The sequence below is a fragment of the Patagioenas fasciata genome, chromosome 2 (genome assembly GCF_037038585.1).
Source record: "Patagioenas fasciata isolate bPatFas1 chromosome 2, bPatFas1.hap1, whole genome shotgun sequence".
In the NCBI taxonomy this organism is placed as follows: Eukaryota; Metazoa; Chordata; class Aves; order Columbiformes; family Columbidae; genus Patagioenas; species Patagioenas fasciata.
In genome coordinates, this window is record NC_092521.1 from 111,907,190 (window position 1) to 111,931,557 (window position 24,368).

A 24,368-nucleotide genomic window follows, 5' to 3' on the forward strand; every position below is an offset into this window, starting at 1 on the left:
AATCTGAATGTTAAAATACACAGTGAGTGAGGCATAGAAAGACACTTGAGTATTCATTCCTTATGTTTTGTGTGTTCCTATGTCTACACAAACAGGGACAGGAAAGGAAGATTGGCTCAACCTCCTTAAGGGCAACTGTAGAGGCCAGAGCAGAGATGGAGGAGGAAGAGGGAGGAGGAGCTGTGGCTCAGCAGATTAAATGGGCCTTTCCAATTTTATTAGGCCCTGAGGTGGACAATTGGGTTCGTAAAGCAAATTTTGTTCTGGATCTGCCATGTCCCCCTCCTGCTTTCTCCTTCTTGCTGAGGTCTGTTGTTCATTTCTGTTACTCAAGTATCTGGCCAGCAGATCCTTCTGGCCAATCCCTCACTATCCTTCTGCATGTACTACTCCCACTACCCCAAACTTTTCTCCTGATCTCTCACAGACCTGCTAAGCGTCACTGAGCAGCTCCCTTGGTATGGATCCTGGGCTATAGTCACAGAATTGCTGAGATTGCATGGCACCTCTGGAGCTGGCTGATCTAAGTAGGGTCCACTAGAGCAGGTTACTCAAGACCGCATGCAGTTTGGTTTTGAAAACCTTCAAGGATGGAGACTGCACAACCTCTTTGGGCTATCTGTGCGTGTTCTCCGTAGTAAAAACTTGTTTTCTTATGTGTAAGTGCTGTTTCACACATTTCAGTTTGTGATTGCTGCCTGTTGTCCTATCAGTGGGTACCACTGGGAAGAACCTGGCTCCCTCTTCTTTACTCCCTCCCATCAGACATTTAATATATTGATAAGATCCAGAAAAACAAACCTGGGATAGGTATAACTTTGCCTCAGACCCTATGACAACCTGGGGGCCTAAAGCCTACTTTGAATGTTGGAAAAGACTTGACTTGACATCCTGGAAAAATCCAAAGCTCATGGCAATGTGTCTCACAGTTATAAATACACTGCTTGCATTTTACAGGATCATTGCACCTGTATGAATAACCACAAATGGTCCATCAAAAGCGGTTCTTTTATTTCTGGAATATGCTTTCTAATTTTGCTGCTGCTCGCCTGTCTGTCCAGTCCATGTCTTTTCAGGATTGTTCAGGATGTCAGGTGTAAGGATGGATTAAGCTTCCCTTCACAGCACCTGGGTCTGACAGACTGACTTGTGTTTCTCCTGCAGGACCAGGAGCCAGTATCATGGAGTAGAAACTAGCTTTTGATGTTCATCCTTTCTATTTGTAGAACTAGATTTCCAGAGTACTGGTATTTCTGTTTCCACTCTAAGAGAACTGTGGCTTTCATAGGGAGGTAAGGAACAGAATAATCTGTGTTTATGTACTTACCTAAATACAAGTGGGAAGCCAAAATTTCTAATGTGCTTCACTGATGTGCACTTTTGATTTTTGCTTGTAGATGCAATTGCTGGGCAATCTCTCTGTGTGCAAGAATACTGCAAGGTCACGTGTACAAAATATAATTTCAAGAGGGAGAAATGGCATAGGCCATTGAGGAAGATAATCTGTTATGGTACCTAAACACATCTATTAATTTAAGTGGTCAAAGCATTATATGTTTATCAATTTATTAATCAGTAAGACAAAATTTCAACCAGACAAAATTTCAATGGGAGTGTTGCTAAACTCAACGCGTGCAAGTGGTGCTTTATCTGTGAATATAGTGTGAGTTAGTAATAATATAATGAATGTTGCTTTGGATTTGTTTCTGCTGCAGTTTAGCTGGGCAAATCACTTAACCTATGGACCACAGTTGAAATTTGCAAGTCCATTACATCCCTTTGTCCCGATTATTTTGTATATGGAGACCTGTCCCTTATTTTCTAGGCAGAGGTTAATTGAGAATTCACTCCAAAAATGTTAACCACTAACAACCTCCCGACTCCAGTCAGTCTTCTATTCACTGACTGAAGCTCTTAATTCCCTCTGCCCTGCTGAGGCCTTGGACTGGTTGTTCTGCACAGTGCAGACTTCTGGGGTGAGATGTAGTTCCAGCTAAATATCTGAATGCAAGCCGGCTACTAAGCCCCTAAAGCAGTCAATACCTATGTGCAGACAATGTGACTTCAGTCTGGAACATCCCAGTATTAACAGTGCTTAACCTGTTTCTGTGCTTTCCATTTCCTTCTGGTTTTGCTGTAATGGCCATGGGGGTCCTTCGGGGACACTGGGTACAAAAGTGTTGCTGCCCCAGAACACAACAGCTCCAGCCATTTGCCTAGGAAAGTAATTTGTGCAGTTTTAGTACTATCTAGTATTAAAGGGCGAGTTCAGAGCCTTGAACAATAATAAATAACACAAATAAACCACGTCCATGCCACTGTGCAGTCCACACACAATTCTTCAACTCCTAAATGCTTCGTTTGTGGGTAAGGGACAGTGTTTATCTGATTTGAAAAACCTTGTATCTTATTCTCAAGTAAAGTAACATTTAACACTTTCAGTGAGTGCAATGAGGCAGGTGAAAGCTTTGAGAAACAATTCAGCGCCTAGCTTCCCAGAAATATTGTAAAAACTCCTATTTACTTAATTGATGAAGTGAAAAATTACTTTTTGGTCACTCATGTTGCTCCTGGATGGAAAAACAGTAAATGCTGAATTACCAGGCTATGAATATGCAATTTTAAATGAATTGCAGCAGATGATGTATGTTGCAGCATTTTTATGGCTGGGCTTCAAGATGATCTATACAGGGATAGTAAATTAGGCTGCTGTGCCATCAGAGATGTCACTGGGACCATAACTCCTCTTTGGCAAAGAACATACAGTGCTAGGCTTAAAGAGTGCTGGTTTTTTTTTTGGTGTTTTTTTTTTTTTTTTTCACATTAAGTTGTGTCCACATTCCCCAAGCTTGGAAGCAAATCCTCTTTGGAGCAGTGAAGTCAGTCACATCCCATTTGTGCTCTTGCCTTGTGTTGTTACAGGCCTTCATGTCTAAAAACGTACATTTTTATAGATAATCCATTGCTGATGTTCATTTGAATCTTTTCAGGACTCCACGCTATCACTCTTCCTGTATTGTGCACTGAAAATATTCACCAACTTGACTGGTAAAGCTAGACTCGAATCACACATATTTCTTGTCATATACTTGCTTGACACACTTTACTGAATGAACTATGATCTTGTCTCACTGATAGATTAACAGGATAAAAAAAATACAGCTCCTAGGTATCAGGTATCCCGTTAATAATACAGCTGATTTCTTGTACACTTTGATACATGATTATTTATTATAAGCTTGTTGATTACATCTGGAAGCTGAATATCTGAGAATGGGCTGTGTTCTCATGAAAGATGCTGGGTCAGTCACTGTGGCAAATGAAATCCAAACTAGTGTGCTCCTCAGCTGTCTCCCTAGGGGTTTTTAAAAGATAACTAAACTCAGTCTGCCAGGCTAGATAATCTTTAACCTCTGCTGATGTACCTAAGGCTCCAGCTGGCAGTGCTGCTCCATCCAGCACACAGAGCTATTAAGGTAAGCACAAAACTACCCAGTTCTACCTATTTTGTATAATATTCTACAAGTACCCGTCTCTGTTTGTACAAATGCTGAAGGCTGTAGCTGGCTGTAAAAACAGTTCTTAATTGATTCAATGAGGTAAACTATTTAAAAAAGCGCACGGTGCTATTCCACCTTGCAGCATACGTATGCCATTGAGTAACACTGTTCCTTTTACTCAAGTTTTACTCTCCTGCTGTGATTTTTAATTGTTACAGCCCCTCCTAATTGACAACCTAGGACTCAGTTTAAAAAGCAGGTATCAAAAGAAAAAAGTATGGAGTACAAGGATCAACTATCCGAGTAGTTTATCTTTCACCAACCCAAAAATAAAACCTTTGAAAGAAAAAAATCCATAGTCTACCCTGGTGTAAGAGGCAGGCGCTGCACTTCCCATATGTTTCTCTTCTGAGAGCTTTGCCCTCTGTCCTGTTTGATGCGTCAGTGTTGACAATCCTTAGCTGTAAGTTTTTGTACTACAGTAAATCTGCCTTTTTCTCCCCAAAAATACAAGTTAGGAGCAGATACAGGCAGCGGAAGTGTTTGCTTTGCATTTCTGGGACATTTCAGAGTTGGTTCCTGCCCTCCCGCTCTCTCCATCTATCACATCATCTCTGCACATGGAATTTGCACTGTGGTTGGTGTTATTCCAGCAGAGGAAACCTGGATGAATTAGGTGAATTGTCAGGAAAGAAATGCAATTTGGATCATTAGTTGATGTTTTACCGCCCTGTGCTACCAACCGCTCTGGAATCTCATGCCAGGTACAGTGGATTGGTGGTGTCCTTGATGTTAACCCTAATCACCACACCGCACAAAGATAGTTCTGATCTGAGGTGGATTCATCATTGACAAAAATCCTGGGAAGCTGTTTTTAGTACACCAAGAGAATCCTTCCAACCCCACAAGTAAGTGAAATTTCTGTCATCATTTCCTATGATGCTTGCTGGGATTTTATGAGATGCAGATAAGCACTTGAAGATAATTTACATTCAAGTACATGCTTGAGAAAATTGTTATTTATAAAAATGAAAGGACTGTTTTTCCTATGTGCTGCCACTTTGAATGACCCAGAATTATTTACACCGCATTATTGGAAATATCACTGTAATCTTAACTGGGGATTGTGTCTCCATCCTTTTCTTCATCTTCCATAATCACTGTTTGCTTTTCTTCTGTAAGCAGCTTAGTGCCTTAAAAACAGAAAGACACACACAGGAAAGGGGAAAAAAAAAAAAAAAAAAGAGGAGTTGATTTTAAATATTACTTCTTTAGAAAATATCAGCATAAGAAAAATCTTTCAGTTCTCTCTAATTTATTGATCCTAATGTAGTTTTCCAACATCATGGGAGTTACTTCGCATTTATTTTGGCACATCAGTCTCCTTATATTTAATGAACTAGAACTGTATCACTGCATTTTTAGCTAAATTTATCAGACACTCTTAAAACCAGCATCTTTCTGCTATCTGTGAAAAGAGACACTGAACTTTCATCTGGGAACCTGTTTGTTAAAAGGGTTTGGAAAGCTGATAAAGGGAAAGAGCTTGCATGATGAAATAAAGGCTCTGATTAATCTTTGTGACTGAGTCAGTTTGTGTGAACATGTGTATGCTTGCTTGTTTTCTATATGTATACAGCAATATCACTTAGATTTTGCAAATGCAGATGCCAAAAGAGACAAATGTTAGAATGCCCACATGCCAAGTGCCATCCCTATTGAAGTGATATAGTACCAATAAATTGCAAAAGCAACTGTTTTAGGATCGGTGTTAAAACATTCCAGTATATTACTGAAGGCTTTGAGTCAGGATACAAGTTGAGGTTTGGGATCTTAACAAGCTTTCAAGCCTAACCATCCTAGAAGATAAACAAGATGTCATCCCCATCATGGAAGCACTGAAGAACATTATGCCGTGATATTGAAAGGAATTTGATTTCACAGTTTGAGCACAACCATGGGGATTCCGGAAACCTTTTCATCAGCTGTAGGTATGCTGTGTGAAGCATCTTTCCATGTACAAGTATTACCTTCTTCCAAAGTCCTTCTCTACCATATTCCAAAGTCCTTCTCTATTATATGGAGAGGTTGTGGATCATACCTTCCACAAGTATCTGCCTCTTCCCTCTTCTCTCTGTCCCTCTTTCTCTCCTTTCTGTCTCCCATACTTGAAACAGTAAGTCCACCCCTTACAGATCTTGAGGCTTTTATGCAATACCAAGATATTGCAGTTACAGTAACTGCTGTCTTTATTAGAAATTAAATAAATTGAAAGAAGAGAGGACAATGCATTACACAGAAAATGTTCTTGATCTCTATTTTAACATATTGTGTTGGTTTTGCCTGTTCCCAGTATAGAGCAAGTGACCTGTAAGATATATTTTATGGCCACATTCCTTGGTGTGGAGGTTAACATAGTCTAAAAACAGGATGAGGGTTACCATTGGGTTGAGTTCAATGAAATCTGTCCCTAATTCGGTCTCCTGCTGTTTACTCTCAGTCTGCACTAACCAGCTGAGCTGTTCTGTCAAACCAACCTGTTTTGCTTTCCTCTGCATCGAAAGCCCTCTCACAGAGAAGGCTTTCAGTCTTGACGAGCTCTGAAAATAGAGCAATACCACACAGGAAGATTTTCTTCAACTTTGGAACCTTTTCAAGAGGTGATGAATTAATGAGAATAGTAACCTATACTGCCCTTAATTTAGGTTAGTTCCTGCTTTATTTATATGTCGGTCTTGTGAACTAGCTGGCTTCAGAGGGACCATGAGATAAACAGAAAGGCACGAATGAATATTATTTTGAAACACAAAGGACTCCATTTGTTCAAGCAATAACTACCATTGTTATCTGCAAAGAACTATGCCATTTTATGGAGATGGATATAAATGTTCCCCACTCAGACTTCTGTTCATATAGACAACTTAAGCAAATACTATTTTTTTCCCTGTTGTCTTTGTGGTGTGGTGTTGTTGATGTTGTTGTTGTGACTGTTGTTTTTAAGGAGAGGGTGAGGTTTTTATTGCTGTTACTTTTTTCTTCATGGAGCATTTGAGGAACGAGGAAAGCAGCTAAATTATGCTTAAAGTGTGAAGCTACAATGAAGCTACAATGGGTCATTTGATGAGAGCTAACCTGTCTTTTGGATAAATTCAGGAATACAGAATCAGGAATGTCAGCTAAATAAAGCTGTGCTGTGCTTTGTGATAACGTTTCTTTTTTTAAATATGAAGTGGTGAAGGAAAAGTTTATGTAATGCTGATGGCTTGATTATAGCATACAAACTAGCCTTTATAGAGCAGATGCTAGAGACAGCTGGAAGGTAGCAGCCAAGCAGAGGTCCATGGCTCTTAGCCGGACCCACATCAGTGACCTGCCGGACGCTTGCCACAGTCCATAGCAAGATGATTCATCATAAGCAATAAATCACTTTTGTTACTGATGAACTCCAAAGGTTTCCAGCAGAGTTCAGGATTCAGAGCTCCAAGGAGGACGTAGCCTAGAGCTGCAGGTCTTTCCAGACTATGGATCACCAGCAGCCTCAAGGACAACCATGTGCCTTAAAATCGGACTTTTAATACATAACAGTGGAAAGAGGATACAAATGGGATGTCTTAGCTAGAATTTTTTCCATAGCACAAAGGTTTTTTCTCTTTGATATAATGCCATTGACCACTTGTGGGAAAGTGTGCTTTACTGAATGTGGTTTGGAAATTCTGGGTTTAAAGGATGGAGTTTGGGAACATTTGTGAGTCAGACTTTCTCTGTTTACCATTTAAGTAAATCACTTCCTACAATATTTAGCTAGAGACTAGGACCTCAAAAGCTCACAAAGACATGAGAGCTTCTGTTAGGAAGCTCAAACAGAGGCAGATGTTGGATTAAATCAACCATTTGCCAGATGCCACCCAGATCCAAGCCACTCCTCCTAGGTTGTAAATCAGAAAACCACCAAGATGGCACCGATTCCCCTTGACCACCTACAGACAACTCCTGCAGCTGGATTGGAAGAGTGTTGGAGTGTTACAGTCATATCCCTTGCACTGGAAAAGGGCGAGAGGTGGCATTAAACTGCTATACTTCTCCTGCATCACTTGAATTTTTCACTGAGGGGCTTGATGTTATCCTAAAGTATCTACCTTAGCTAGTTTTCTAGGGCATGAGGGAGAATCAGGGTTTGAAACTGTGGTTTGAATCACGGTTTGAAACTAGTTATCTCTGATCTGATTAAGAAACCCTAAGGAGCCACATTTCAGGAGCCACATTCCCATATTTACAGATGTGTTTGCATTCTTGCTCAAACCCACGGGCCTGAAGTGCTCTCAGAAATACTTCAGTTAATTGAATGTATTGCTAAGTGGGGATGGCAATAGAGTGTCCCAGAGCTGGATATGGGCTTTGAATCAGATTCAAATCATTTACCATCATGTGAGAGGAAAAAATCCTAAACATTAGAAGTGTGATTATATTTTGTCTCCTGGTCTAACTCCTTCAGAAAGCCAAGGTGTTGGCTGACTGAAGGGGAACTGGCCATTGGTGGAGGCCTCTGCTCATGGCTCATTTGTACACACATGGTACAATGCTATTTGTGCCACTTCAGTAGGAGTTTGAAGGTTGAATACATTCAGGAGTCAGACACTTGTAGGGGAGAGCTTTGTGATGCCCAGGCTTAGATATTTAAGCTGGCTAAGGACTGATTTCTTTAGTCTCCTTCTGCAGACAACAGGTAGCCATGGGTTCTTGCAGACAGTAACATTTAGATCCTAATTTAGCAGCTCCCTTGGATGTTTGCAAGGTGTAAATCTGATTCTACTTCTCACTTGGATCATGTGCCATCCTGTAGATATATGAATTTTCATCACTTGTTATGGTCTGTTTGACTTGCTTTTATTTGTGATAGAAAATCTCTCTGGCCACCCGAGAAGGACCATCCTAGAGTGCTCATAACCAGCTGGTCAAAATAGAGATAACACAGCTGCTATTTTATCTACATTTGCAACAAAGCTATTTGTGTGGACAGCTGCTTGAAAAGATTATCTAGTAATTAAGCTCTGTTACTACAGACAATTACATGGAGTTTTTTTGAACTGGCATCTGAAAGTGGTGTTTGGGAGTGATCTAAAGGGAAAATGTTAGAAATGGGGACAATCCTCATTAACAGATCACAAGGGATACACACAGCACTGAATGCGCCACTTACAGTAGCAGTGCAAATAAGAGGGATACAGGGACCAAAAGACTGGTCTATGTTTATTTAGCACACAGAGCCCTGCCGGTGCTTCTCAGGTCTCCAAGTCTATAATTCAGGTTCTATTTTGCACAGCAGTTCCGCAAGAGCGCCGTTTGTTTGTGCTCTGTCTGCTACCTGATGGGATAACCCTGAAAGTAAACAAGTAGTAAATATTGGACCAGCCCACAACCACAATGAGTCAATTTTTCATAGCAAGTCATAGAGCCACCGGTGCCAAATTCCAACCAGCTGAACGCTGCATGTTGGTATGTATCTTGAAAAGGAAATATGTATCCTTAGAGTAGGGAGGGAATGAACTTCAGGCATTCAAACCCATCCTTTGCCCCTCGTACAGAGAGAAGTCTGCCACAGGAGGTCAATCATTGGAAAATGCACCCAGAATACATGATCTGGCAAAGTTGTCTGCAGGGAGAGGCAGCAGCTAAGCAGGCTGCTCTGAATACATGCTGAATGCTGGAAGGTGGCATCACCAGTAGGCAAGAAATTGTCATCGGGGGTGTAATTGCAGATACCTGAAAAATGCATTAGTTTTTATCATCCCACAACAGCAAATGCACACAGTTTGAATTTTGTCACGTTTGAAGGTCACTGTGCTTTTCTTTTTTGTGGTCTTCCATTTTTGTTTTTGATGACCAAATCATTTGGGGATCATAACAAGTTTCTGTTATTGTGTAACTTGTATTAGCTTCTTTTCATTTTGAAAATTATTAAAGGTTAAAGAGGAAGTCTTCATGGGAGGCGGAAGGTGAAGTCCCTTACAATGATTCTTATCTCTCCCTTAAGAGCCTGCTTGAGCTAGTTAAATCTAAGGTCAAAACGTGAAGTAGTGACTAGATGCTAATCCAACCAGAGTGTTGTTGAGACAGGTCAAGGAAATAATTCACCCCTGCTACATCCTCCTAACTGGCAATTACATTTAAATCAAACAAGTCAAGTCTCTCAGTTTCGCTGTCACATGTTTCACCTTTGATTTCTATCAAACGTGTTCCACTTTCAGATTCTCCTTCTCTGTGTGTACCCTGAAGTGCAAAGGACACACAGCATCTTCAAAAGTGCTACGAATGGCCAAAGGCAGCTTTTCTTGGGAGTGTTTTTAAACTCATCTTTTCTCCAAGGACCATAGGAAGGGTTGGCTTCTAGTATAATACACCAGACTAATATTTAGTACCAATGGTTTGATAAATTTTGTCTCTGCATCTGTTTCTGAATCGATCCCTAAAAGAGTACGATCATTTCCCACCTGATTTATTTGTCATGTGACATGTCAGGTAATTTCCTCCAGCAATTACATAAGCAGTTCATTGTCAGTGCTCTATAATAAGTATTTCAAAGTGGAGCATTTGCAGTTGGGCTCAGAAGTTGTATGACAAATTTCATCTCCCCCAGCAAATGATTGGACAGGTTTCCAGTGATTCACAGCAGCTCTGATGCCGCAAGCCATTGGGACTGTTGAGTTCAATGAGCAAATAAAAAATGTGTTTTCCTTAGGCAGATCAATATGCAAGGCACTAGTATTCACCATGTTTGCTGCTGTGGTCCTGCAAACTTAAGTCATACTCCTCTCTGCTTTTGAGAGCCCCATACTGATTACATGAAAAAAAAATCCTACACGTGTTTAAGTCAGTTATGAAGGCTCAGATTCACAAAGAAAGGAGATGATGTCTACAAATACAGGTGCCTATTTGGATTGATGAAGCTGTTTGCACACCTTATAATTATTAGGTGTACTGGAAATTCAAGGTGGAAGCTCAGGTACTGAGCTGCTGTTACTTAGTCATTCAGCAACAAAGTCTCTGTCTCAAGACCTCTTCACCTAGTGTGCCTCACTGCTCAGTAGTGCCAGCCCACTACAGAACTGGTTGATACAAGAGATTTCTAAAGGAACAGTGCTTTCCAGTTTTGACACTAGTTTTGAATACGGGGTTTGTTTGTTTCTTTTTCATTCATTTGTTCGTTCATTTTTTGTTCCATCCCATGATCTGGAAAGGGCCAGTGCATAGCGTGCAAACTTGCACTATTTCCTGCATCTTAAGCTAGCACTAGTAAGTAACATTCATACAGTGCTTCACATCTTCCAAGATGTTCAGAAGTATTGATGAATTGAGGCTCTTCTGTGGTAGAGGAATATGGGAAACTCAACAAACAAAGGGTCTTAGGACCAAAACATGCCTGGCTCACTTCATATGATCACCAAGAAAATTAGCCTCTGCACTGCATATTATGCCAGAAGCACAGAACTGTCTTTAAGGTGCTGTTAGTGAGTTCATCACAGCTTTGTTTTCTCAGTGCATGTCAGGGACTGTTGAGTTAAGAGGAGGTTAATTAGGTCAGGTTTACTCCAGGTTGTTTGAGACGGTGTGAGCTACGTTAGTGCTGGTGACCTAAAACTTTGTATGTGCTCAATTTGAAAAGCAGGGTAGTAGTTGGCCCTTCACAAAAGTAGGATCATGTTTCCAAAAGATAATCAAGTGACTTAGTGTCTTCTCTTACTCCCCTTCCCTTCTATCCCAAAAGCATGAGTAGGGAATAAGGAAAAGACTTTCCTTTCCACAACTAGTATTATATACCTTGACCAAGTAGGTCCAGTTCAGCAGGAACTGCTAAGTACACTGGGCAGAACAACCTCCTTCCAGCCTCCTCTCAAGCATACCTCTGGCAGTAGCCACATTTTGCTTCCTCTTCGGAGCACCTTTACCTAAGTTTCTTACCTATTATCAAGGGTGGAATGTGTATTGCAGGTGTATCTTTTCTCCTGGGCTTTTTCTGCTCCAGTCCGGTGATCTGAGAGCCTGGACTGACTCTCTCTCTCTGTGGCTTCTCTGTGATACCATATCTTTTCAGCAGGTTATCAGAAAAGTCTGAAAGTATGTCTGTAGGTAAGAAAAAAAGAAAAAAAAAAGAAAAAAAGAACCCAACCACTTTAGCCTTGTTTGTTCACATGGAAGACATTTGCACCTGTGTAACTTTCCCAATGACTACTCTGAAGTAAGGCTGCATGAGTGGATGATCAGTTCTGCACGGTGTACCTGAAGAGTACTTCAGGTTCTACAGTGGTATGTATCTCCAGGTCAATTATATCCTGCAGGCTTTAGACAATGATGTTATCAGGCCACCTGGTTTCTAGTTGTGCTTTATGGACTAAACTGCAGCCCGTCAGAAATCATGGTAAAGATGTGTGCAGTCTTCTATTCCAGAAACTTAGACATCTTGTCAAAGTAGTTTAATCATACAGGTATTCAAGCTTCTGCATGTGAGCATAGTGACCATACAGAAGTGGCCTATTCAAGCTAGTGAAGCTCTGCTTTCTTTATGATATGGCTACTGTGGACACCAAATGCACCTCTCCAGCCTCTGAGCTGCTCTTCCTTAAAAGAGAATTGCTGAGGGGCAGATACATGTGAGAGGTGAATGAAGTCAAACATCCATATCTGGATTACAAACACTGGAAAATCCCAGCTGCTTGTTTTTGACTTGGTGAATTTTTGCAGGTACGCAGGGGACCATGCAAGTAGTTACAGGCTAACTGCTCTGTGTGTGTGCAGCATGGGAAGAACTCAATGCAGCAGATACAAGAGCACAGCTCTCTCCCCAGAGAGCACAACAATGAGTGTTTGTTAGCAGAGAGAAGTGACAAACATTTATTCCCGCTGATGGTCTTGGAAGATCGACGGGTTTCAGTGGCAGTCGCCTGCTCATTCTTCCCTTCCCCAGGTTGGTGGCATTTGGCTCTTGAACTTCAGAGGTCTGTAGATGCACAGCAGCAGGGAGCATCCTACAAGGATCCCTGTGTTGCTTCAGTGGTTTCTGGCTTCCCAAAACACCAGCCCTTTGCCAGAGTCTCCATAAGCTCAAGAGCCCTGTGATTTCTAGGAGGAGCAACCCGCAGCTGACTTGTGTGCCTCTCCCGTCTCCCCCCAGCCTTACTCTTGTTCAGCCTCCCTTTCAGTGCTGGGTACAAATTGCACGAGAAAGTGCAGGGGCTGAGCTGGATCCTTTTTGATTTTGGACATCTGGGCATCTAGCATAGAATCATAGAATCATTTTGGTTGAAAGAGACCCTCAAGATCACTGAGTCCAACCATTAACCTAACTTAGGCACTAAACCATGTCCCTAAGAACCTCATCTACATGTCTTTTAAACACCTTCAGGGATGGTGACTCCACCACTTCCCTGGGCAGCCTGTTCCGGTGTGTCACAACTCTTTTGGTGAAGATCTTTTCTCCTAGTATCCAATCTAAACCTCCCGTGGCGCAACTCGAGGCCATTTCCTTTCGTCCTATCACTTGCTACTTGGGAGAAGAGACCAACATCCTCCATGCTACAACCTCCTTTCAGGTAGTTGTAGACAGTGATCAGGTCTCCCCTCAGCCTCCTTTTCTCTAGGCTAAACAGCCCCAGTTCCCTCAGCTGCTCCTCATCAGACTTGTGCTCTAGACCCTTTACCAGCTTTGTTGCCCTTCTCTGAACTCTCAGCAGGTACAGATAAGCACACATAATTATTCATGTAAAGGCATTAAGACTGCAAGCTCCAAGGGAACATGTGTTTCAGGAACACTTATCCACTCACCTTGGTATTCCCAGACCCTGTGAGAAAATCCTTCATCTAACAGGGAATGCCTTTGAGAAATTCAGCCTCTCTGTTTGCCTGCCTTCCCAGGTGCACATGGCATGGAGCTGTGTTCTTGCCTACCCCCAAGGGGACATAAGCGAATTAAGGTCTCTGGACCTTTGCGCAGATTCAAGCCCCTCAGCTGAATTGGGGTTTCAAAGTCAAGAAATGTATTTCTCACCTGTTAGGGGTGGTGGGGTATGTAAAGCTGGTGTGTCTTTTCTCCTTGGCTTTTTTTGCTCCTGTTCAGTGTTTTGGGAAGCCTGGATGGTTTTACCTTTTCTTGGTTTCTTTTTGAGGTCACAGCTCTTAATCAGCTGCTCTGAAAGATCCTCTGGGGGGAAAAAGAAATTGATACATACTGAAACTGAAGGGAAATAATAAACCAGATGGTGAAAATAAAAGTTTGAATAATACTTCTTTCATTCAAATAGATAAAAATGGCTGTGGATAAACATCTCTTAAACAGTCAGTACAAAAGGCCTCTGTGCCATACTACGTGGGAGTCAAGTGACTTAGGTGGTACTTCTGCTTTGTAGGTGGTAGACATAAAGCAGAGGGTGAGGGCTGTGAGCAGCTGTGTGTTCCATGTCATAGGGAACTTGAGGCTGCACCCTCAAGTACAGAGGTTCCATGGCCATCCCTGTTTCATCCAGCACTAACCACGCAGGCTGTTTTCAAGAGTTACAAGGGCATTTCTGTGAAGGAAAGATTTATATGTGTTGATTTAGCTTGAGGTATTGGTAAGCTGAGCCAGTATATTGTTCCTTTCAAGAACTGGCTTTATTTCCAGAGCTGCTGAGCAGAAGGTATTCTCTTTTGATTTACAAAACATTACACCAGATTTTTTGTTTTCTCTTGAAACAAGCCTTGACTCAGATGATCAGGATGGTTCTTCTGTAAGGATCTGCATTTCTGGGTGCTTATGCAAGCAGAAAATATTTATTTTAGCCTGTCATTAGTATCATCATGCAAGCCAATGCTTTAATTTCTTAATAGCTTGTTGTTTGGCTTCAGCAGGGTCCCCTACCCCCACACAGCCCCTGACTGCAGGCTTGGGTATAACAGGACTTTGTTCCAGGCTCTGTCAGTCCCTTTGAGGCAGCCGTGTGTCTGCAAGCCTGCAAGTAAACATGGGAAAGACAACCACCAGGTGAAGTCCCTGGAAGATGTGAGGTCTTTTGCTGGGCCTCACAGGCTTTCTGCATGGCCCCAATGAGCTCATTTAACCTTCTGCTACCTCAGTTTCCTGACTGCAGGATGGTACATGCTCTGTACTTATTTAAATAAGTAATTTTATGGAACAATTATGTTTGGTATGCCAGCAATTGTAGAAGTGATGCCCTTGGCTGGAAATGCCGTGTAGCAGAGGCAGAACTAGATTATCTTCCTTGCAGACTAGGTAAACAAAACAAAGTTTATAAAATTGTGCCTGCCTGCGGTAAGACTTTTTTTTTCTTTTTGACAAGCAATTGAAATTGCATTTGTGTTTCATTATTGTCATCACAAGGGTAACAACAAATAAATGGATTTTTGTTTCTGGGTTGCTAAATCTTCATGACAATTTTGCAAGGCGGGAGTGAAGTAATAGCATTTGAAGCAGAGGCAAAGACCATGAATATGCAAAAATCGCATCTATCAAATATGAAGTCTGGCATTTAGGAGCGTAGTGGAGCAGAGATGCCTCTGGTATTCTCAGTGCAAAAGTGATGTATGAAAGAGGTTCAAGAGACAAAACAGGTTGACAATGAAGGAGAAAAAGTATTTAGGAAGTCACCCCAGTGGAGGAAAAAGAAGTGTTTGAAATATTTTAATGAAATTGTACATGGAAAAATGTTTAGGGAAGGTTCAGCTATATCCTAGCTTCCAGTTTATTGTGGTATAAACAAAGAAACTACTCTACTTTTTCTACCGGGGAAAAGAACAGTGACTCTCTTTCCTTTCTCCTCTTAAATAAATTTTGCTCTAGAGCTTCAGCTAATACTTATATGTGGGAAAAATACTCTGCCTTTCCATCTGGCTTCAGAAGTGTCAGCAGCAGGTGCAATCTATTGGATTTCATGAGGGCTCAGTTGTTTTCCTGGAGGGGAAAAACAGACACTGGACAGGACCTATCGATGTGAAGACAACACCCCTCTAATGACTGCAATGACATCATCTAATAACACTTACCTAAATGGTTACAGTGTGAATCTCGCTTGTCCAGTCTGTCTTCTGGGATATCAAGTGGCTGAACACATTCTGTTGACATCATCAAAATGGGTTTTTCCCCACCTTTGAAACTACTACACCAAAAAAAAAAAAAGGCAGCATGACATAAAAAAGACATATTGGTGTTACATATCCACTTGCTAGCCATATCATAAGAAATTCTTGTCTTCCAACTGCTCTGTGTCAAGCAGTCGCTGGCTTGATTTTGCTCACACATGCTAAGAGATGCATTTATTCACTGCCTTGGTTACACACGCAATACCCCATTTTTTCCGCCTACCTTCCTGTAAATAACCCACACTAGCATGGGAAATGCATTGGCTCTGCAGAAGAATACGGACTTTGATCATACAGAACGTGCTATCACATACACTATATAAATGCTGGGAAATAGAATGTTTTGTTCTGGTTTTCTGCTCCATTTTTTCTCAGCTGTAAACTAAGGCTCGTATTTGGTGTTTATTGTATAATACAGCTTTAATTATGAATGCTGTTGAGTCAGTCTAAAAAAGTCCAGCTCTTCTAAGAGAGCTTGGATACCACTGAATACCCAGGTATGAGTGCTGAAAGGTTGCCAGTGCCCACAGGTGCCCAAGCCAGCATGAAGTGGAGTTATCACCTTGGTAAGGATGTGGGTGCCTGTTTCACAAAGGTGTTTAAGTGCCCGTGCTCTGTAGGCCTCACTGGACTGCTGTTTTGGCTGGTTTTATTCCCCTTTATTCACCACTGCAGGTGGTCCTGCAGCCCAGCCTAATACCTGAGCTGCCCCAGCATCCCCCAATGTCTGTCACCCTGGGGCCATCACAGGAAGGAGGAAATTAGACCCTTTTTTACTGCTGATTGTTTAGCAGAAACCTTTCAGAATGACACAGCAATATTAAAGGAAAAAAGCTTCAACCTGAAGGTGGGGTCTGAGCAATCTGGTTATCTCTTCTCAGCCAGCAACAGCTGTTGTAGTCTCTTAAAACCTCTGTTCTCCATTTTTGGGGAACAAGAACAGACTGTGACTGCCTCAAAGGGAAGAGGAAGGCAATGAGGAAGATAAAAAAAGAAAAACAAACCACAACATGGGACAACATGAATAGTAAAAGAAAGGAGGATTTGGGAAAAACAGAGAAATATAGGGGAGGTGGAGAAGAAAAAGTAAATAAAGAGAAAGGTGAAAGAAAAGGCAGCTGGAGAAAAACAGTGAAAAGGTGGATAGGAAAATAGAAAACTGTACTGTGGTTGGTTGTTTTAATCTTGCTGCAGGTAATTACTTATTTATCTGTAAATTGCAGTGGTTGTTAACAAGAAACAGAACGGTAGGGGAGTTAACCTCATTTTTATGACTAAACTTGCATCTATAAAAGAACAATTAATCCTCAAGCAAAATCCAGTCACATAAATATTTGCCAAACAAAATATGAAAGGTCACACTTATAATCGTGCACTGAGCTAATTCTTCAGGGGATGGGAAAACGTCCTAAACTCCAGGGACTTCAAAGTAATTGAAGCAACATTGGTAGACAGTAATAAAGGTCAGGAACACTGACTCATAAAGTTCATATGGGATTAACTCCTGTACTCTTCAGTATTCAAAATTCACAAAAATTTGTAAAATTCTATGGGTTTATAAATACTTTGCTGAATCAGGCGTGGATAAGGGCTTCGATCTCCTGCTGTTCACTGCAGAGCTGTCCCTGTCCAGCCTCGCATCTATACTAAAGGATTTTACTGCCTGGAGACTTTGCTTGCATTTACAGAAAAAAATAATCTTCCACTTGGAAAGACGCTGCATAAAGAAATCTTTGAATGCACCTTAGCATGGTATGCTTGTTCTGTTTATCCACTGTATAAATAAGCTATACCCATGGCTTAAAATGGAGCAGTCATAATTTAATTTAAAACAACAAATTATTATCTGACCGTATGAAGGCTCACACTGCATTTTGTGATTTGAGGGAGGTTTTTTTTCTTCTTCGGTGCCATTTGATTTTTATTGGATTTGATTAAGGCACACTGACTAAATATTATGATTGCAATGAAAATGCTCTTTTCTGAAGGGTACTCTGTTTAGAAAGTTTTCAGTAAAATCAGTGATACCATTTAAGACACTATGGACTTGTTTTGAACAGGTCTTGAGGCAAAAGAGCTGAGAATAGATAGCAAAATTTAAATGTAAATTTGGTAGTCAATTATACAGACTGGAAACTCTTTATAAAATATTATTAACTTTTCTTTGATTTTCACCTAATAAAAAATAAGCATTGTAAACACTTAATGTAGGACTGGTATATGCAGATTATGAGAGACTTCCTTAATGATTTTTTCTTTATAGAGTAGTTCGAAAAAATAGTATTCTAAAATAAATCTCTTAGATCTGTCTTCACGTTTTCATAGTCACAGATGCCAAGCCCTCGGCATCTTCAGTGCTTTAAAATATGGCTTTACAGCCTAGCTTCTGACACCCTCCCCTTTTTAAAAAAATAAGTTTGCCCTGCAGCCAGCATTGCCTTGCTTACAAAAGTGTTTCCACACTGCACATTGTGACAGGCTGTGTGACAGAAGAATAAAAAGAGAAAGATTACTAAAATGTATCTTGGGTGTATATATATTGCATATGATATGCGAAACTGTGAGTGCTGTTACATCCTGTCGCTGTGCATCACACACAGAGCTTTTGTTCAAAGGCAAGGTGATATATGTGAGCATTACAGTGGTGCTTTCCCAAACCACTAAAATCAATTCCCACCACTAAAGAAACAGATTCCCCAGTACTGTTTCATCATGGGAAGGAAGACTCTGCTACGGGGACTGTATGAAATCATTAAATGTGTTTACAAATGCAAGCACATTCTCAGATTTTTCCTGTGTTAAGTGCAACTCTTTTCCCAGCAGCCTCCATGCAAGCACGGTTTGTGCTCTCTGCTGCTGTCAGTCACCTTGGTAGGTAATGCTTGCTATTTACGTGATGGATCAAGTTGGGTTTTTTTCTTGCACTCTGTGATATCTCTTGACATAATGAGCCCCATTCATCCTTTGTGCAACTGTAGTGGTTACAGTGGAGCTCTAAATCAAACTCAGCAGGAGACACTTCCTGAAACGGATATAGATTTTTCCATATTCAATAGTCATTTAACCTGAGAATTTGGTACAGTGCAGCTAGGCTGTACCACCACCCTGCAGAGCCTAAAGGAGTCACCTGGAGTCTCTTTTGGGAAAAGACAGAGCTGATAGAGACAACTTAAATGCTTCCATACAGGTAGAGGCAAGTTCCAGCTTTGCCTACATGGTTTTTGCATTTGCGACTTGTGAAAGTGTTTGGCATTCAATAGGATTGGCTCTACTTACAGACAGAGAAGAGCAAGGAATGACAAGGCAGCCTGAAAAGTGCAGGTACAAGTAGAAGCTACTTCAGTCTAATGTGGACTAGTCCTCATGCTAAGTCACTGTCATATAACAGCAGGACTCCTTGGTAGGAGATACCAATTCAGACAGCAAATATCTGAACTTTCCACTTTCTAGATATCGCCTTCGGTACTGATGGATTTCAAGCACACTCTAATACTTGTTAATTTGTTTCATAATTCTCAGTTGCTGTATAGGTTTGGTTAAAATGCCTGGATAAAGTTATTCAGAGAAAGTAGATGTACAGCTCTTACCACTCAATAAAATAGTCTTAAAACACACACATTCATCCAAATAATACAATTCTTTCTTTTCTTAAATTGTCGGGCTTCATCAAGAAGTCCATCCAGTTCTATTCTTGCATTAGGTAAAAACATTTTGCCTAGAGATGGACAAAGAGATTAGTTTTGGTTTCCCATTTTAATGTGCATTTGGTTTAATGTAGATATTTGTCTCAAATAATCAGGCTAGAGTTTAAGGATTATTTAACACAGCTACTCTCACATATTTCTACCAAAATAATGTGAATCTTTTGAGGCCATCTTATCATGTGACATTTAAACCAACTTGAAATGAAATCTCATGAGAGAAATCTATCTTAAAAAGTAGAAAACTAAAGCTTTGAGAACAAAACTAAAGAGCTGGACTTTTTTCATTTGATCCTGAACCAGGCACAGAAATGGCTTTGGATTAGGGGAAAGATAAACCTGAGCTTCTTGCCTGCTCTCAGGATTTGAATGATTGTAGGTGCTATGCAGCTACATGGGAATTAGGTACCTATATACATTTGTATCCAGCCTCAAGGCACAACACAGTTCTCAAATAAGTTATCGATAGGCATTCATTCTTACCTATAAGATGGAGAAATGAATTTCTGATCTGCAATTCTTATCCAAGTTTACAGGGGCTAAATGGGCATCGATGTCAGTAGTCTTTTCCATTGTACATTAAGGGCATGACTTGTGAGACACACAAGTCATTCCCTTGTATGTTGAATACTTAGAATTTGTGAACTGGGCCTTTGTAAGGTCTCCACAAACTGTGCTTGTGAGGACTTCAGTATCCCATGTGGTATTGTCCACAAGCATGCGGGGTTTTTTTCTTTTTCTTTTTTTTTTTTTTTTGTTCAAGGGAATGTTTTGTTTCCACAATTGACAAAATCCCCAAGAAAAAACATGCACTATATTGCAGGACATGCATAATCATAAAAAACAAACAAGCAAACAAAAAAACAAAAAAAAAAAAACACACCAACATTGACATGTTGACAAGAATCCTACATAAATAACTGTACTCTTGAGAGCATCCTTGTTGGATGGCAGCAGGCGGTTCAAGTTTAATAAGTTGGGGTTTTTTTGTAGGTTGATAATAATGTTGCTGCAGAAGCCTGTATGACACTATATATCTGTCTTCTTCTGGATCCAGAGCACTTCATAAGAATATATGCTTGCCATGAACAACATTATATCATTCTGGGGGCAGTCAGATCACTGCAGTGCAAGGCTACATATTCCTTGTCAAAGGGGTGGGGGAAATTGTGTCTCGCTCCTTGCTTTTCTTCTAATGGCATTTGCTGCGAGGGGTCTGAAAAGCTGAAAAGGATTATGGGCAGCCTGGGGTGAATTCTCCTGCTGGTATAAGCTTGTCCTATCCCTTGTTTGAGTCCAGCTCTCTGGTTTCAGGAAGAAGGCAAGTTTGAGAGCAGAAACGCAGGCAGCTGGGGCTCTGAGGTGGGACAGCACGCACACATGCTTGTCTGCAACCCTGTACACATAGGCCTGCCCTTGCTGCTGCTGATGCACTTGACAATTGGAAACAGGAACAAGTGAGAATGTCCTACAGTGTGCTGCTCTGTGCAGACACGAGGCAGAGGCTGGGCTGTAACAGATAAAGCCCAGCCTGAACTGAGGGCAGCGCTTCGCTACCCTGCCCAAAGAGCTGCTCAGGCATCAGGATTTGCCCTCTGAGACTGATGCATCTCTTCCCACATCCTCTGTGACATCCCCTCCATGACAGATTTTGATTTTTTTGTTGTTGTTTTTAATTGGTTTGCCCCTCTCTGTCTGGTTGCAATAAACACACAAGGAAAGAGGGATGGGCAGGCTCCCAGCAACCTTACCTACTCTACTCTTCCCTCCCTAAACCTACATGGGAGGCAAAGGCAGACCTGTCCTTCCTTCTATCGCATATCCTTATTTGCACGAAGTAATTTACAAAGGTGTAAAGAAGGAATAAGATACTATCATCCACAGGTAGTCATCTTGCACCCATCTTCCCACCACAGAGCTCATCTGAAACATCTCAGGGGCCAAGGGGAATGGTACCACACCTTACTGTGTTCAGCTCCTTCTGTCTGCACTCAGCAGGCAACCCTGGGTCCTTTAGCAGACAACAGGCACTTTTACTTCTACCCCAGTCCTATCCCAGCCCCTTTACAACGAACTTCTGGGAAAATCTTGTGAACAAAGCTTGTGAACAACTTGTCTGCTGCAGCCAGAGTGGGAAATACATGCCCTAAAAATAGATTCTGGTTGTTTCTGCTGTGCATTCCAAACTTTTCATTACACATTTCACTACGTGTTTAACATTACTGTATTGGAGCAATGTCTTCCAGGGTGCAGAAAACGGCCCCATGCTGTTCAACACAGTTTCTTCTTCAATTATTTGGGCACTAGGCTCCAGGCATTATTGTCAGATTAGTCTGATTTTTAATTTTTTAAAGCATACTTCAAACTTTTAAGGAAACAGATATTTGAAAGCCTGATCCAGGTGCCTCCCTTCACCCAAAATTTTTGCTACTAATCGTGTGGATACAGAAATCCCGTGGAATTGTCTGGAGCAGCTTCCTCTCTCACACAGTGCGCTTCTGGGGGCTACTTCAAAACCCTGGTTGGGCTGTGGACTGACTACCACGACCTCCCATAAACTTGTTGAAAAAAAAAAAAACGCACTAAAAACCCCAACCAACTGAAAAAACTCCAGCAAAACAAAACAAAGCACAAAAATAAACAAGAAGTAAACTTTGATTGATGGAAAAAAAAAATGTAAGACCCATTTGGACACATCCTGATCGGAAAGTTTTTGTCTTTGGAGATAATAAAAAAATACAAAGTCTCCCTTATTTATTTAATTGAGGTACAAACTAACCCTCCCACATGCCAACTCTTTGTAGTGAGATCAAAAGTCCTGATACCCGTTCCCACTCTGCTGGCTTGTATTATCTGTTTGTGAACTGTCCCAGCAGTTTAAGTCAGTTGGAGCAGTTTTCTCCAAAGCACTCTCGTCCCCGTGACCCCCTCCCTGCATTCCAGCCTCAGTGCGATCACATCCCAGCTTTTCATGCGTGAGACCATCCCCAGCCCCCTCTCCACAGAGTGGGGACCCTGGGCTTTCCCTTTCCTGCAGGTCCCCATGGGTGACACGAGTGATTTGCCTTGGTGATGGTGGCTGTTAAAGAAGAAAAAAAAAAAAAAAAAGAAGGCAGCTAGGCGGAGGGAAGGGTGTTGATGAAGTACTTACGAAGTGGTGTGAGGCGGTGGGGAGGGTGCGATTCGGCTGGAGCGGGACCTTTCTGGAGCTGGGGCTGCAGCTGATGCTCCCGCCTTATCTAGGGAGGCGCCGGAGCTGTCACTATGGCAACGCGGCGCTCAGGCGTCCTCCGAGGGGCTGGGGCAGAGCATCACCGTTCCGGAGCCGCGCCGGTGGCTTGTCACCCTGTTTCCTTCCTCTTCGCCGGGTTGCTGAGGCCGAAGACGAGGGAACAGGACGGGGGGAGACTGGCAGCGCCTCAAGGCAAAGGCATCTTTCCCACCCAATGACCCAGAGCCGCAGACGCTGCTGCTCTCAGAGAAGCAGGGGAGGATGCAAAAGCTTCGGCAAAGAGCCGAAGAGCGAGCTGCAGCCGCTGTGTCAAGAGGCGTGAGGAAAATGGCTAGGGGAGGGAGCGAGGCTGATGCCGTCTGGGACTCAGGGGAGAGCTGAGGATAAAAGTGGAGTGAGCGAGGAGGCAGGGCACGTGTTTAGGAGCAGCACCATAAGCATTAAAAGTGATGGACACCGTCTCCAGAGCTGAGGTTCAGCAATGACTGAGGTGTTTGTGTATGTATCTGGCCACAACTAGTTATACAAGCCTGGTATTTATGGGCCCAGGTAGGGAGTCTTCTGTGGCTGCTAGTTGTTTGCCAGTAGAGACCAGTCTCTCCTATTTTAGCCCATGCTTTTGGACAGAGCTGTTATTTCAACTGAGGGAAAAACATACAAACATGCCTGATGTTGGAAAAGCTCTGGGAGAAACACTCTACTCCATGGTGGGACTGGACACTGCCTCTCTCTTAGTATTCATCTGCAACAAAAATGCCCTTGTCGATGTCCCTTTATTAAAACATCTCTAAAAACTGTGAATGCTCACAGTTGCAGTTACATCTCCTCCTCCTCTCTTCCCCCACTCAGCAACTGAAATTCAACATCACCAACATGCACTGCATTCTTTAAATTAGTTAAAGTTTCTTTCATAAATAATATATTGTACAGGAGGCCCAAAGGGGCAAAGTGCTCATTCCCAGCCCGGCGAAGTGTGCAGCACCCTTGGACCCTGTTTGTTTTGGGTGTGGTTTTGCAAAGTGCCAAGCGCATTTAATGCTTTTCCACCTGGAAGAACTGTGAGCTTTCCCCATCAATGTCTGTGGGAGACGAGCACGTTCACTACCTCACAGAGTTATGTGTGTTTAGGTGTCTCAGAGACCCATTTTTTAAAAGCAAGCTCATAAATGCTTAAATCACTCCTGAAAAAATGAAGTGTAGGCTCCTAAGTACACTAAGATCTTTTTTTTGCAAGATTTCTAACTGAAAACAAAGAAACAAACAAAAACTAAAACCAAACCAAACCAAAAAAACCCAGAACTCTTCCAGACTGCTCATAAAAAATGAGTTTCTCATTTCCCTATAACTTTGATTTTACTTTCAATGTTGTCAAGACCTCTCTGTTCCAGTGAATTTTAATTTTTTTTAAAAAAACTCTTTTTTTTTTTACACTGAAATGACTCTAACTTAGAAAGACAAGTTATTTCATATTTTCCTATGAACTCAGAAAGATCAGAATGAGACCACTGAAAAATAGGCTGATGAAACAAAACACTCAAATCAGAAATATATTTTTGAAAAATCAGCCCAGGATTGCCTTTTTACACCTTGTCCTGATCGAAAAAGTCAGTCAGTCAGTCATTTATAGCACTGGGAAAATTCCTTGAGGATGAGAAAAATCATTTCCTGTTCTAGTCGCCAGATCCCCAGGATGCTTTGGGAATGTTACAGCACAGCTTTACTCATGAGGAAAGTGGTTTATCACACTCAGCAATGTCACTCATTCAACTCTAGTCACCCCCTATATTTGTCAGGTACCATGAAGCATTT

The 24,368-nt window shown here is 41.6% G+C and overlaps 1 protein-coding gene and 1 long non-coding RNA gene across 10 annotated transcripts in view; one reads left to right on the forward strand and one right to left on the reverse strand.

Annotated features, from left to right (window-relative positions):
• Nucleotides 1-3,252: 3,252 nt before the first annotated feature.
• LOC139827242 (uncharacterized) overlaps nt 3,253-24,368 on the forward strand; it is a 77,291-nt gene continuing 56,175 nt past the window's right edge. For all 9 annotated transcript variants that reach the window (XR_011737673.1, XR_011737668.1, XR_011737665.1 and 6 more), the window contains exons 1-2: nt 3,253-3,476; nt 4,265-4,408. This is a non-coding gene — a long non-coding RNA (uncharacterized lncRNA). The remainder of the gene's footprint in view (nt 3,477-4,264; nt 4,409-24,368) is intronic.
• PPP1R17 (protein phosphatase 1 regulatory subunit 17) lies at nt 4,403-22,759 on the reverse strand. Its single transcript, XM_065831314.2, has 5 exons — nt 22,479-22,759; nt 15,531-15,643; nt 13,540-13,692; nt 11,457-11,618; nt 4,403-4,693 (listed from the first exon to the last, which is right to left on the reverse strand). The coding sequence occupies exons 2-5, from the start codon at nt 15,610-15,612 to the stop codon at nt 4,614-4,616; spliced, it is 477 nt and encodes a 158-aa protein (XP_065687386.1). The 5' UTR covers nt 15,613-15,643; nt 22,479-22,759; the 3' UTR covers nt 4,403-4,613.